This window comes from Callorhinchus milii, unplaced genomic scaffold (genome assembly GCF_018977255.1).
Source record: "Callorhinchus milii isolate IMCB2004 unplaced genomic scaffold, IMCB_Cmil_1.0 Scaffold4, whole genome shotgun sequence".
Lineage (NCBI taxonomy): Eukaryota > Metazoa > Chordata > Chondrichthyes > Chimaeriformes > Callorhinchidae > Callorhinchus > Callorhinchus milii.
Window position 1 is genome coordinate 67,938,211 of NW_024704745.1, and position 16,384 is coordinate 67,954,594.

The 16,384-nt window shown below is 41.4% G+C and overlaps 1 protein-coding gene across 3 annotated transcripts in view; it reads left to right on the top strand.

The window, feature by feature from the left end:
• LOC103183272 (tumor necrosis factor receptor superfamily member 19) overlaps window positions 1-16,384 on the top strand; it is a 50,644-nt gene that overhangs the window by 9,542 nt on the left and 24,718 nt on the right. For all 3 annotated transcript variants that reach the window (XM_007900652.2, XM_042334471.1, XM_007900653.2), the window contains exons 3-5: window positions 674-784; window positions 9,645-9,823; window positions 12,277-12,362. In XM_007900652.2, the coding sequence (XP_007898843.1) occupies window positions 674-784; window positions 9,645-9,823; window positions 12,277-12,362 (376 nt within the window). The remainder of the gene's footprint in view (window positions 1-673; window positions 785-9,644; window positions 9,824-12,276; window positions 12,363-16,384) is intronic.

A 16,384-nucleotide genomic window follows, 5' to 3' on the forward strand; every position in this document is an offset into this window, starting at 1 on the left:
CACAGCACCACCCTATGTTACCCTGGAGACACATGGCACAGTTGAAAGGCAGATCCCAGTGTCGTACCAAAGTCCTATGGTGGCATCGGTATCGGTAACCTACAACTGTACTAAGTTAATCGCAGCATAAATCGCTCGCTACTTTTGCAACAAGCTCTGCAGTTTCTTCTCGCTCAAAAGACTCATCTGCCAAATTCATTCATTCATGCCAAATTCTTTCAACTTTATGAAGCTGCATTTGCATTGGCTGCAGAATGTTTATAAACACTGCAATGCAGAGGGAAAATGATCTTTCTAGAATTGTTAAAGCCCGACATATCTCAGGCTGACACTCCTTCAGGTGAGGCGTTAAACCGAGTTCAGGTGTACATTAAAGTTAGCGCTGACACTTTGGCAAGGTTAGCAATGTTTTTATTATTAACAATCCCCCCCAGAGGGAAAAAAATTGTCTTTTACCTCAAGGCTGTTTGTAGGATATTGCTGTGCGCAAATGATTGCCGCATTTGCCTACAAATACCATACTTTGCAGTAGATTCTGTGAAATGCTTTTGCTGCAATAAGGTGCTATATAAAATGCCAGAGTGATTATTATTATTATCAACATTTATTCTGACTTCAATATATGTCTATATGTGAACTGCTTTGATTTAGAAGGCCTGTTTATGTTTATTAGGCTCTTGGAGCTGCTGGAGAGACGGGAGACTGTCGAGAGCATGAATACAGAGACCAAGCTGGCAACTGTGTGGCCTGCAAACAGTGCAGCCCAGGAAAGGAACTCTCAAAGGTATGAAGAGCAAAGGAATTCTCCTTTTTAGTGTTTGCTCTCTTTCTCTGGTTTCATCTTCTTCCTACATACAGCCAGAGAACCCCTCAATGAGTCATATTCATCTGTCCCAAGCGAGTCCTTTCTGAAATTTGAGCCCATGCCACATAACACTCACCAGCATAAAGTTCTCAGTGAATGAGACTGCTGACAAGCGCTGGCAGCACCATCTGGTCAAGCATACAAAGCCTGCGGACAGAGTCCCAGCTTATCCGCTGTGAGGTAATGGTTCTTCCCTTGGGTATGTCTGAAACAATCCATTTAGGCTGCCTCTGCTGGAGCAGACCTTGCAGCAATGAGTTGAGTTCACATCGCACTGACTTGTTTATGGGCCTGACACAAAAGGGCCACTGGTTCAGAGATCACAGGGAAGTACAAAAAGTCAGGCCAGAATCCCTGCTGCTCACTCCATTGTCCTTCGGTGCATATGTAGTAACATTGACTCCAATGCACACTGGGGAGTAAGCTCCACTTCACACTGTTTTCCTGCGAGGCCCATTTGCACTCAGACATGTAAAGCAACTCTTGCTCTGAATTAATCTGCGTTGTATAAGCACTATTTAATGCTGTGTTCAATAGTATCACTTGCATTTGATATGTATCCACCTGAAAAAAAATGCTTTACACAGCCTGAGTCAACTGAACCCTGGTCACTATAAGCAGCAATCTATTTTGCTAAGTTACATACAGAATTTCCTATGAAAAAGATTTAGTAGGAAAGAACGGTAAAACCAATCAGAGGGTATTTGATTACAATGAGTTCCTTTTGGCATCCAGAGTCTGTCCTGTAGGCTAAAATGTGTGGCAGCCTAGTTAAACATGTCTCCAGTGTCCAGTGCACACGAGTGTCTGTCACTTTGCCTGCAATTTCACTGACGCCAAGTACTATGATCAAGGATTGAACTGAGCTATGAATCTGGCCTGCACAGTTCACTGAGTTTTCACACTGCCTGACCCATAAGCACATTTCCTCACACAGTGGGGATAGACTCTGCTACTGAAGATTTAAAGTTACGGCTTAGAAACCATTGTCCCAACGTGACACCAGGGCTGAGCAGTATTTTCTTTCTCTTGCTTTGGTTTTCCAATTGTTTATAAATAGGGCGGGATGCAAGCACCAGTAGCTTTAGGGTAATTGAGAGTCGGTTCTGTTTCAACCAGCTTTAAAGTGCTGGGCAATATAAATCTGCCAAGAGGAATGTTCAGACTAAATTTGTGTTTAGTTTAAAAAAATTACATCCTCTCTCTCTTGTCTCTCCCCAACCCCCCTGACTCATGCTAAACTCAAGCTAAACTCAACTTGTTTGGTGTGGTGTTGGTGGGATGTGTGGGGGATTCTGTTGCTGGACAATTGTCTTCCTCAGGTTCAGACATAGCATCAGGAAAGCAGTGTTCAAAAGTCCATGTGACAGGGGCTTTGTTGACAGTGGAACCAAGAAGCTATCCTGATTTAGATCCTCTGGAAAGTTCTGCCCAATTCCATTGCATTTGCTAACTCGTGCATGTAGAATATGGATCCACATTCAACCCACTGAAAACACGAAATGAAAACAAGAACAATGTAGTGCCAGCCAAGCTTTTATCAGTGAATTGAATCTCTCTGTCGTAACCAAAAATATGTTTCCAACTGAGCCAAAAACATTACCTCACTTCTAAAGTAGTTGATCAATTTGCATCAAAGCCACTTTGTAAACATTTTTAAATTCTGGTGGGGGGGTGGGGGGGGATCAATGTAAACTTGGATTTGGGAAAAATTTGGCAGAAAAGTATTGTCGTAATTCTGTCTGAAAATTGTATGTGTGGGGTGGGGAGTGGAGGGGGTTGGGAGGGGGGGGTATATTTCAAAGTCTTTCTATTGTAGCGGAGAGTAGATTAAGTTGTTGTTTACATTGTCAGACATTGATGACTGTTTTGGCTTCAAGTTATCTTTAGTTCCATCATCTTGTTCCTACCCACATTAGAACTGCTTTACATCGTCATGCTAAGAAGGCAGGGACAATGGTAACTTTTTGTTGGTGAGAATGCCATGTCATCCATTGAAATTCAAGTGTTTGTTCTTGTGCACATTGTGCCTTTGTGCTCGGCTAACCCTTTGTTGTTCACGGACCATTGCGAATTTTGATCATTGGCCCAGGAACTGAGGAGCCAAATTACACACAACAAGTTTAAGCAAGAGTGGTTAGAAATGAATCATTCTCGTTTCCAGTCTCATCAATGCTGCTCCTCCAGAGCTGCAATTGGAAGGAATCTTTCTGTACAGAATAACAGCTTCGTGATTTTTTTATGCAAAAGTCTCTTTTTGTAATAATAATACGTATATTGGTATAAGCCTTTCATGTTGGGAGGTGCCCCAAAGCACCTCACAGGATGTACTATAAAGTGCAGTGATTGTGATTTGTGGGCAAATACAGCAGTCAATTGTGCACAGCAATGTCCCCCTCCCCACCCCAAACATTAGGGTACTGCTGTGCCACATTCGCCTACTAAATACACAATCACTAAACTTTACATTAAATCCTGTGAAGGCCTTTGAAGTGTCCTCCTGATGTGAAAAGCACTTTATCAAATATGAGGATTATTATTTTTATTAAATTGCCCCGTATTATTCAATGGTGACTTTTCATGTCAGTCTCCCAGGCAGCGATTGCTGTAACTACAGTAGTTTCCCTGTTGGCACTTTATAGGGTCCAGTTGTTTCAGTGGTGCAGTGTTTAGCCAACCAAATTAATATGCAGTTGACACAGATTTGGAACAAAAAGAGAATTGAGTCATTACTTTCAGGAGAACAGAATCTTTTCTACAGAGTTTGAAGGTGGAATTAATAAATGAGCCATTGGTTACTTTTGAAGGAGTGATGTCTTCTGGGCACCTCCTGCTATGTCACCTTTAGCTAACCCTTTTTGCCAGAGATGTACAGGACTTGAACAATGAATGCAGTGTGTCAACCTGGCTCAGTTGGTAGCCTCTGAATCAGAAGGTTGTGGGTTCAAGCCCCACATTGGGACTGTGAATTTGTATAGTTTAGGCTGACACTCCAGTGCTGGCAGTGTGCTGTATTGTTGGAAATTCTGTCCTTCAGATGAGACATTAAACCAAGTTAAACCATCTGCCTGTTAAAGTGGATGTTAAAACTCCCACCGCACTATTCGAAAGGTGAAGGGAGTTTCCTGGCCAACAATTCTAAAGATAAACTTGGTCATTCACTTCATCACTGTTTGTGGGTCATTGTCAAATTGTCTGATGTGTTTCAGCTACAATATACAGTCATTAGACTTTGCTGTATATCCTGTGAAGCGCTTTGGGATGTTCTCCCAATATGAAAGGTGCTAAACCAAATGTAAGGATTATTATTATTAATATTACAGATCTCTGCCAGATTTTTTTGGTCAACTGGGTGTCTTTGACACATGCAGAAACCCATTATCTTGCTTAAGAGTCTTTAAAGTAAACTTACTGAAAGTTCCACATACTTCTTACTGGGTCCTGCTGTCGTGGAGTAACCTATAATGAAAAATATCTCCCGATCTTAAAGCACCCGTGGCTCTGATGCACTATTACTTTATCAAATTCTTTAGTTGAAGAAAGTTTTCTAAAAAGGGAAAAGAAAGCTTGGAAGAAAGTTTTATGAAAAGGAAACTAGGCACCTAAAAGGCTGATGTTCTATTCATTGGAAGATCTTACCGTTAATACTTAACAAAAGAGATTACATCTCTTTATTACGTTGGCGGAGATTCAAGTGGAGCACAGAAGTCGTGGTAGTGTCTGGAATGGAAGATTACTGTCAGATGTACTCTGTCTGCTCCTTCAGACCAGAGCTTACACAAGACAAGGTTTTTCGCAAAGCAATCCTTTAAATGAAAGGTGCATTCACAAAGTGTCAGTGGCCTTCCTGTATCCATGCTGGTTTAGCACGTTTGTAAGCCTGCATTGGTGTTGCTATGGAAACTAAAAGAAAACTGGATAGAACCAAACCATCCAGCGGTGAGTAAAGTGAAAAGAATGGATGAGGGGAAAAGAAGCATGATTTTTAAAAGATAATGATGTACCACTTACCTACCAAATCTACCCTTTACATCTAAGAGTGCAGTAAATAATGAAAGCTGAGTTAGTATTAAGTTATCTTTGGAACATTCGGCTTATTTTTCTATTTATTCAAAACTTTCCATTGTTAGGGTGTTAATATTGTGGAATTCCTTCCCTCTCTGTCTGCCCATCATCTACAGACTTTTAAATCCCATGATTAGCATTATTTAACTACTGCTTTGCCTACATGAATAAATTGGTTGCCACATTCCCCCACAAAATATACAGTCACTATACTTTACAGTAAATCTGATGAAGCACTTTCAGACGCTTTGATGATATGATATGGTGCTATATCAAATGTAATGATTATTTTCAATTGTCTAAAGCACTGTAGTTACTTGTGACATAAGACGCTGTTGAAATTTGATTAATTTCCTTACTTCTTGGCTCATCTTGTTCTTCCTGTCTTCTCAACCCTCAGTCACTAAACTGAGAGCCTCGGGCCTTCACCGAGCAAGAACATATACTGAGTGATATGGGAAGGAAATAGGCCATTCGGCCCAATCAGTCCGTCCTGGTGTTTATACCGCACACAAATTCTCTTCCCTGTACCTCTATTCCCTCCTCCCTCATGAGTATATCCACTTTCCTCTTAAATATATTCATGTATTTTGCTTCAACTATAGCAGTGATTTCCACATCCTCACCACCCTCTGTATGGAGAAGTTCCTCTTAAACTAGATCTACTGCTATCTACCTTCTATTTATGCCCTCAAGTTTTAGACTCACTAACAAGTGGAACTTTATTCCTCAAACTTATTCCTAATTGGAAAAACTATTCCCTTGAGCCTTGTAGTGGAACATCCCTCATTTCACGTGGGATTGACAGCCAGTTTTAGCCATTCTGACTAAAAAAAAATTTTCCAATCCCTACTCCTTTAAAAAATACCTAATTTTAGAGTACAAATACAGAGCTATACATGTTTTCCTGTATAATTCAGGTGAATTGATCAATTTTATTTGGATGATTGTTGGCCAGAAGTTCAAGAGAAACTCTCTTTTTGAACAGTGCAATTCGATCTTTAATTTTCAACTGCACAAGTAGACACGGCTTAAGTTTAATGTCTCGGCTTAAGTTTAATGTCTCATCCGAAGGACGGCACCTCCCACAAAACAACACCCCCGCCACCCCCACCCCAGTATTGCATTGAATTGTCAACCTAGATGGTGACTTTGAAATCCCGACATGGAGTTTGATCATAACCTTTAAATTCAGAGGTGAGAGTGCTACCAACTGAGCCAGCGTGACACTTCTTTTAGTTACTGAAACACTGAAATAATTGTTTCCCTGATTGCACATGGCCAAGAGCTTATGTTGAATGAGGGTGGTGAATCTGAGGAGCTCCTGTAAAATGGATGAATACCCTAAACGCTGTAGTTGTTAAATCCTCCATACAGTGCCCTATTTCTTCACAAAAGTTTCTGTTGTATCTTTAGCAGCAAGCGATTGGCTTCATCAAAGGAACACTGCACTTTCTCCTGTTATCTCACTTTCTTATTGACAGAAAACCAGAGGACCCTGACAAAAAAAGGTTTTAGCTATAACCTTTAGTGTGCAGTTTAAACCTCAGTGAAACAGCAAAATGGATCAAATTCACTGACGTTGAAAGAGTTAGGTTGCAAAGTGCAGCACCTCAAAAGGGTATTGTAATCAAAATGGGCAGACAGTATGGAAAATGAGGAATGGTTTGAACGTCATTGTTTATACATAAACTGCTGGAATATTAACAAGTTCAGGTTACTTTGAAGTGTTGTAGAAAGTCATTTCTGTTTATTTAACAGCTCATTGCTTACAGGGTACCTTTACATAAGGGAATAAACTATCTCCCTAAGAGTCATTTTTGAAAGCATTGCTTTCCTTGTACATGAACCATGTTGTTGCCCTTGTCCAAACGTTTAGCTTCCATTCTGCAGGCTGTCAGGAGGCAGCTTTTCACAAAGCCACTTCAATGTTTTACTTGCACTTGGCACGCACTTCAAAGCGACTTGTTCTTGTTAATATTACAGTGTTTATGATTAGGTTCTAACAGTTCCTCATTTTGCATTTCTTTAAACTTCACGGTGTGTTTGAAATGCCGTACTTTGCCGTTTTAACTCCTAACTTCAGTGAAATGCACGCTGCAGCTTAACCCTTAACAGCTTGGTATTGTTCATTGGCAGGGATTGTCCAAATCAAGTCTTATTTTAATTTTGTTCATTGCATTATGTGAAGAAAGCATTTAATTCAGAGCTCTCTATGCATGACTGCAGATATTAAGCATCAGTCTCCTTGATATCGTGCAGAGATCAAATAATTTATGAAAACAACCTGGGGACATACAAATATTTACCTAGTTTATGAATATTATATAGGGAGAATAACACTTCCTATCATTGATAGGAATCAATTTATTGTCTTGAACTGAATCATTGAGAGTTTCTCCAGCTGTTCTGTTTGCCTTATTACCTCTGGCCCATTTTCCCTGATACTCTTTTGTTCAAGGATGGATTTGATGAGTGCATTACCATATTTGTTCCAATGCTGGCTAAATTTGTGAAACTTGCACTTTATGTTTTGCAAAATCTGTACTATGGTCACTGAGTCAGGCAGGTCCGCTGTACACCAGGCACTGATGTTGAAGGAGCAGCCCGCCTGGCTCGCTGGAAGGTTTGGGAAGAGCAGACCAATAGCTGGATGTCGGAACCCTTACTAGTCTGGTTGGGGGTTGGAACCCTCGTTCATTATTATTAAGCTTGTTGGTGGGTGTTCCGCATGTGTCACATACGTACCTGGCTGATCAAAGAAAGGGCTGAACGTTGTGAATTAATTTTTTGAGTAAATAATATCCTGCAAGAGCTGTAAAAAGACATGTAATTATCGAATGCTACAGGAATTCAGATGTGCTGTGAGGCCGGTCTGGGCATTATTGGATTGTTTTTCACACCAGTTCCTTTCTGTTGGAACTTCCTGATTCAGGTGTGCAACACGGGAGTTTGTGTAGGAAAGGCAGCACTTTATTTTGTTTGTTATCGGTGTATATACAGTGTTATTGTCTGTGCGTGTGGAAGGCTTGGAGCTAGTAATGTCTCTTCAAACATTATTGTTCCGAGTCCCTTTGTCCGTGAGTGAGATAATGCCCTTAAAGTAGGAGACTGGATTATTAAATCAATAGTGAGACTTGGGTTTAAAAGGCAGTAACTCACTGTAATGACCCCAATAAAGCAAAGTGAACTTTAACTTCAAACGTTTCCCTTTTTCAAATGGCAAGTTAATCAAACATTGTAAAGTAACTGGGATGAATAATGCTTCATAATAAAAATAATACACTGGAAAGAATTTAAACCCAGGTATCAAGTGGACTGGGAGCTTATTGTTGAATTTCTTGTAATTGAGTCTTGATGGAAGATGTCCATTATTTTTATTGACCAAACAATTAGGGTGAATTCCTGACTCCTAGTGTTTTCTTCACATATCTGCATTTGTCTAGTGTGTCAGCCTGGCTCAGTTAGTAGCACTCTCACCTCTGAGTTAGAAGACTGTGGGTTCAAGCCCTATATCTGGACATTGAACTCACAGGGTCTCGGCTGACATTTCATTCCAGTGCTGGGGATGCGCTGCAATGTTAGAGGTACTGACCTTCAGATGAGATGTAAAACCGAGATCCTGTCTGTCTGCTGAATGCAAATATTAACTCCTCAAAAAACACACTCCTTTTCTGGTATATGTGTCAAAAGGCCTTGTGACCATTTCTGTTTGCCAAGTAAGTAAATATTTTGCTATACAGCAGATATGACTTATAACACTACATGTGAAGAATAGTGTCTGGAGTTGAGAGGAATGTTACTGAGGTCTAAGCTGACAATCTGCTGTGTGCCGTTTGACAAACGCAGACTGAGGTGGTTGGCAGTTTGTACTATTGATCCTCTGCTCTACATGCTCAGTCTTGTCCTCTGATTTAATAACTGAAGAAAGCCAGGAGCAAAGATTTGAATGGTTACGTTAAACACTCTGCCGCTGGTGGCGCTCGGTGTACAAATCCAACTGAACGCCGTAATTTAGGGATCTATTTTGAGAGATTTCTTAACTGATTTCTCAGCAAGTACCGTGCCATTTTAAATTTTCAAAAAGGACATAGGTACAGAAGGAAGTCTTAGCAACGTCAGTAACTAATAATTAATAAGGACTTAAAGTCAGTCTTAGTCTTAGTCAGTAATTAATTTGTCAGCACATTCAATCTTTTAGAAATTATCTAATTATAGAAATCCCACAAATTAGACTTCCAGTTTCAAACGGTGAGTCCTTTATCTGCCTACAGAAAGAATCCGCTCCTTGAGAAACAAAACGGTGAGTGTCTTTGCTCCGTTCAGCTGTTTTTTTTTCTCTTGCGAATTGCATTGAATGGGGTGTGTAAGCAGATAGACCCCTGGATATTCACATGACTGACTTAATTAAAACGCAGTTCAATAACTCCGCCATAAGCTGTTAATAATGTAACGGTAGGGGACTGAGAGACGCATTATCATTCAAATGATCTGTGGTTTCTGAAATAAGTGAATGATTAAGTGTTGATTAAAGCAGTAAGGGAGATTATTAGCAGTGAAAGGGACTTTTGGATGTCCTGAAAGGTGGTCATTGTCTCTGGCTGAAGCCTGTCCACAGTAATCATTACACATGCCTCTTGTTTTTATCCTGATCATTTCTCCCCATTCACGCTCCTTTTTTCAAACAGTAGGTATTTCTTGTTAATCCTTACAGGAATGCGGGTTCGGATATGGGGATGATGGACAGTGCATGACCTGCAGGCCGAGCAGGTTCAAGGAGGACTGGGGATTTCAGAAGTGTAAGCCCTGCCTGGACTGCGCTCTCATCAACCGGGTCCAAAAGGCCAATTGCACAGCCATCAGCAACGCTGTGTGTGGAGATTGCTTGACAGGGTAGGTTCAAGGGACGTGGGCTTTGATTTCTGTGTTTGCCAAGTCCCTGGGAATGGAATGAAAGGCTCATGTTGCAGTCGTCCAGTAATTCATAAAACACAGCAAAACTCCCACAATCAGGTCTATTTTAACCCCCACGATAAATGAAACCTGCTTATTATCAATTGGCTGGTGTGTTTCACCTGCAAAATATACAATAATTCACTTTACAGTATATTCTGTGAAGAGCTTTGAGACGTCTCAACAATGTCCAGATCGACAATTCCTCAGATAAAATTGTTCATTTACTTTCATGGCTATTTGTGGGACATTGCTGGGTACAAATTGGCTACTGCAATCACTTACAAAATACACGATCACTGCACTTTACATTATGTGAGGTGCTTTAAAACACCCTCCTGATTTGAAAGGCATGATTTTAAATGCATGGATATTATTTTAACATGGTGAGATTGAGGTATTGGTACATTTAGATGTTTTCAAGACATTTCCCACGATGTTGTTTTATACTTGTGTGTGCATGACTCCTTGATCCTCCTGCTAATGCTGATGGTGAGTACTAGGAGTTTTATAAGCCATTAGCAGGTTACCCAGTTATACTGCCTGACATTCTGTTTACTGTTCGCTTTAAGATGAGCAGCCTAATACTTTCTGTAAAAGGGTTTCCCCCATTCTTTGTTTGCTAAAACCAGCTTTCAAAATAAGTTAACAGAAGGTCAGGGTGCGAAATGGCGAGTTTTTTTTTGTTTAAATGCTTGAATTTAGTGCTCTGTGTCAATTTGCTTTAGTGACAAGTTAGTGGTGTGTCCTTCAAGAAATGAGAAATACAAACAAGGGTGGATACTGAGAATATGGCACAGTTGTCCAAATAGTTCTAAGTAATATAGCCTGTCCCTATTCTGAAATACCATTGAAGTTTTGTTTTACAGATTCTCACTGATAAATATACTGATAACTTATTTTAGTGAAAGTCGATTGGTAAAAAATTATCCTAACTTTCATCCAAAAAACCCTCGAATAAACTTATTTTATTGTTTTTATTGGAGCACGTGTTGGAATTCTGGGAATTGTGAATCTATAGGGTTTGCAAAGTGTGTGGTTTAAGCGTTTGTAGTAACCTCGTGAGCACCATCTCAAGCTTGCCGTTCCTTTACTCAAGTCCTGGAGCATATTGTTACTCCCCAGCTTTGCTCACACCTTTCCTCCCACTCCCTTCTCGAGCCCCTTCAGTCCAGCTTCTTACTGTCCTGCTCACAGCACTGAGACAGCGCTCGTCAATGTTACAGATGACATTCTTTGACTCTGTGACCAGGGCTCCCTCTGCATCCTTGTCCCCGTGGATCTCTGCTACTTTTGACACAGTGGACTATGCCATCCTCCTCAACCACGTCTCCTCCCTTATCCATCTCAGTGGGACTTCCCTCTCCGGTCCTACTTGACCCATCGCCATCATTTCTCTAATGGTTTCTCGTACTCCTCTTTCTATTGTTTAGCGCCTTTCACATCAGTAGGGATTTCTCAAAGCGCTTCAGAGAGTTTGGAGCCCCTAATTTTAGGAAGGATGTTAAAGCCTTGGCAGGGGTGCAGAGGTTTCTGAGAATGATACTAAGGATGAAAGGCTACAGTTATGAGGAGAGATTGGAAAAGTTACATCTGTTTTCACTGGAGCAGAGACAGTTGAGAGGGGATTTGATGGAGGTGTACAAAATTGTAAGGTGTTTTGACAGGGTGAATAGGGAGAACCTATTTCCACCGGTAGAAGAGTCAGTGACTAGAAGACATAGATATAAGATAGGCGCAATGCGAATGAAAGGAGAGCTAAAAAAATTTCACGCGCAGAGTTGATGTGATGTGGAATGTCCTGACAAGTAAACTCTAGAGGCAGAGTCCATTGTGGGTTTCAAGAGAGAATTAGACAGAAAGTATGACAGTTAAAGGCTTGAAGGTGGATAAAGCAGGGCAGTGGGATGGAAAAAATAGCTTATTCTTAGAGCCAGTACAGACTCGATGGGCCGAATGGTCTCGTTCTGTACTGTAAATTTCTGTATGTATACTGAAAGGTGTAGTGACTATATATTTGTAGGCAAATGCAGCAGTCCATTTGTGCACAGCAGTGTCCCATGAATAGCCATGAAGTGGGTAACCAATTTTATTTGGGGATTGTTGGCCAGGACACTGGAAGAAACTCCCTTCGCTTTTCAAATAGTGCCATGGGATCTTTAATAACATCCACCTCAACAGGCAGACAGGATATAGGTTTAACATCTCATATGAAGGACGTCAACATTGTGTACATTCAGTCCGCCACTGATAAGCGCTCCGAGACGCTGCCCTGCGTGAAGGGTGCTAATAAATGCTTGTTGTTGTTTCAAAACAACAGAAACACAAACGCATTGATCAATACCATAAACCTGTATTGCAGAACACTGATTTCTTATTCCTTTTGTCCCCAGATTTTACAGAAAAACCAAGCTGGGTGGTTTCCAGGAAATGGAGTGTATTCCGTGCGGAGACCCTCCCCCTCCATATGAGCCTCACTGTAAGTACATGAGCTTCCTTTTCTGTTTTAAGCTTGGGTCTGTTCTTTGGGAACATTGCTGTTTGCCCACAAAACATAATAGTCACTTTACAATATATCCTGCAAAGCACTTTTGGGCATTCACCTGACGTGAACAGTGGGCGCTATGCCAAATGCAAGGATTATTATGATAAAGTGGTTAACCATACAGTACAGTTATACACAGTAAACTCCTGATAACTCATCATACCAAAGGAAAAGGGTTCAGCGACTCGTTATTCAGAGTGTCTAGTTAGGCTAGGTCCCCCTGGGTACAGTGGGGCACTGTGACTGGTGTGGGCATTTGGTGGAGGTTGGGCACATGCTCAGATGAGGGCCTCCTGTCCTATCCTGTGATAGGAATTGTCAGCTCTGTGTTGGCCAGTAGATGGACAGAATTATTCAGCTGGTACTGCCGGTACTCGAGTATGATTTATTGAATAAATGCACCAAACCTGCATTTATATAGTGCCCTTCACGCGAGGTAGCATCTTGGAATGCATAAGGCAGCTTAAATGTGGAAGAGAGAGGTTAGACGGGAAACAGATGTGCCAGGTCAAGCATGCTAATGTAACAGAAGTATCTGGGAGCACCTGATGTGATGAAGGATATGATCACAATACATTTGTTTTCAAATCAATCAATTGTCTTTATATTCCAAATTATTTTCCATTGTGTAACAAAAAAAGGCCTTGGTGTGCTATAGGACGGGGTGCATTGTAGACAGAGGTCTGCAGTATACTAGGGTCTGCCATAGGTTGCGTGCATTGTAAACTTGCTCTTGGACAGTATATTGTTGTTGATGTAGACCGGGCTTGCGTAGGCTGGGTCTGATCCAGGTCTGGATTTCGTGTGAATGTCCATGTTTGACATACTGCAAGTTCAGAGAAATAAAACATGGAGACACTGCGTGTTTTAGTATATTTGCAGCTTTTAAATTTGGTGTTTCTGGTTAGTGAGTGGCGAGTAATAGGTCATGCGTAAGTGGCTCAGTGCAACTTCTGTTCCCAAATGCTCGCGCCTTTGACAGGTTTTCTTTTTACACGATTGAACGATCCTGAAATAATAGCATCGGAAGCCAGTCGATGAGCCTAACTTTCGAGTGTCTTTGCTCTTGATTTTCTAGTTAATCTGATTTAGTGATCAGGGACAAAACGTTTCCAAGGCTGTCTATGTGTGAAGCCTATATATGGACGCCATCAAGTTGTTTGCCCCAATCACTCGGGTGATGGAGCCATCGAGCGAACCCAAACCAAAGAGTGGCCAGGGAGATAAGATTCTGGAAAATACTCCCTCTTGTCATTGTGGGTTACTGGCAGAGGAGGAGACTGTTGCTAAGCAGCAGATTCAAAATGAAACGGCAGCTAAAGCATTAACAATATCACTGTGCACTGTACATTGATGACTGCTCCATACATACACATAAGCCAAGCATCTGAAGGATGTAATGCTGCCAAATCTGCTAAAGTGTAAATGTAAATGTGTGCGGCTGAGCTGGAGATGCTCCAGACCAGAGGAAGCACAAAGTGGTGTCAAGTGGACTGAGTAGTGTAAAATAGGACCTTCTTCCCTGGTGACAGTTTAATGTTTGGATAACAAATTCTCCACTAGCATTCCTCCACTGTTTTCTTTTAATGCCACATTGCTTGTTGAAACTGTCCTCATGTGAAGTGGTTAAACCCACATCAACATCTAGCCGCCACTTTGTTTGCCTCTTGTTTCTTCTTTTCCTCTATTCATTCCTTTTTTTTTGGAAAGTGGTTTCCTCTGAGTAACTAGGAGTACAGTTCAGACCTGTGAAGAGAAAGAGAGACAGAGAGAGATTCTCTGCTTTGTAAACTTTTTGTTTTTGTTCTGTTGCGTTGCAGAGCTGATTTGCTTGTTTGATGAGAGGTCCGTCAGGGGAATACATTGCAAAGAGGGGAGATAGTGCAATGATAAGAGGGGAGTTTTTTTAAAAAATCCCATTGAATCCCATGCCATTAATGCATGCACTACTCATCCCGTTATAGCCTCCTTCAGGAGAAGATTGCTGTTTGCTTGCGGTTACGCAGATGCACTCCAGACTGAGCGAGAGCACACATTCAGGTGTAAAAATAAATAGAGCTCAGCTGATGAACGCCTCTGCCTGCTGACAGGGTCACAGTGAGCTACTTCAGTATGGATTCTCTCTGCACAGGGAAAACATTTTAGAGAAAAAAAGAATTGATGTATCGCTTCAGCAGCATTGGGCCTCTGAAGTCTTATTTTCTTGTAGAATTTGTCTTTTTTCTTCTGGATTTTAAGAGCCAGTTGACTTGACTCTGGAATTTCTGTGGTGTGGTCCCATCAGCACAGGATTCTGTGAGGAATTGATCATTTCTGTTTATAATTATCCCTATGACCTTCAATGTTCTTGAGTTGTTCATACTGTTCTTGCTTGGCGTATTGGGCTTTCAGAATCACCACATGCCTGGTATCAGGCCGACCCCATTATAAAGTGCTTCAGTATAGCACAAGGCCATTTTTAGCTCAGTTGCACCATTGATCCATTGATGTACGGCACCCTTGTGGCTATCAGCTTCCCCTCCCAGCCTCACAGAGTGATGTCAGTGACATTTTGTGGGCAGCGTGCAGGTTCTTTCACATCAGATTAATGTCCACTTCATGCAGTTAGTGGGACCTTGCTGTGCCCAAATTGATTGCTCCACTTTCCTATTAACTTACCTACAAGTATAATACAAGTTTACATTTAGCTGAGATGCTACCCTATGTGAAAGGTGCTACATAAATGCAAGTTGTTGCTGTGCATCCTGTGAAGCGTTTTGAGACGTCCTCCTGATGTGAAAGATGCTATTTCGAATGCAGCTGTTACTATTATTACTACTGAAAGCAGACACAACAGTTGCCAGCAATCACCAGAGAAGTGTTTTGAGATATTTCAATGAGGTAAGGCTCCATGTATATGTGGAGCCTTCCTGCTCTCGCAGTGAGCTGGAAAAAAATCATCAATTTCGCTTCCACCCCTCCATAACATTCACATTGTCCATCTCTGACTCTTCCCTTCCCTTCCTTGACTTCACCATTTCCATCCCAGGGCATAGAATATCAACACATGTCTTTTACAAGCCTTCCAACTCCCACAGTTACCTGGACTACACCTCCTCCCACCTCACCTCCTGTAAAGACACCATTCCCTTTTCCCAGTTCCTTTGCCTCTGCCGCATCTGCTCTGACCACTAACACCCATATATATGTGAGTTCTGTCACTCATCCGTTCACCTTTCCAAATGAAAAGAAAGAAAGCTGTCTTTCACCTATGGAGTCAGTCAAATCCTGCAGCTGTAGGAATTTCCAGACACACCCACACATAGGAAAAAAAACCTGTTTGTGTGAGGGGCGGACAGGCTTTATTTTCCACTGTTATAGTGATGGAATACTCGTGCCAAATAAAATAAATCTGAGCGCTTTGAGCTAATTCAAGTGGTTGATGAAAATAAATCGCAGATTTTAATCAGCCATGACCAACTTTAAGTTACCAGCCACACAAAAATAAAGATGCCGATATCCATTATACTGTGGAACTCTTCAAAAGGCAGGAGAGACTTGAATGGGTCCCAAAAAGGACTTTTAAGAACACACTGTGCCTGCTTAACATCACACGGCCAACTCAACTAGCTGTTTATGTTCTGCTTTTCTGAGAGGGGGGAGAACAAAATGAAAGGACTATTTTCAGCCATACGTTGTCAACTTGGTTCAGTTGGCAATAGTAATAATACTGGCATTTAGTATAGCACCTTTCACATCGGGAGGACATCTCAATCCACTTCAGAGCTTTCTGGATTTACTGTAAAGTACAGTGACTGTGTATTTTGTAGGTGAAACGCGGCAGCCGATTTGCACACAGTATTGTCCCACAGACAGCCATGAAGTGAATGACTAGTTTTATCCGGGTAATTGTTGGAATAGCATTGTGGGATCTTAACAGACTTCTGGCAATGCAGCAGTCCTCCAGTTTTACGTTG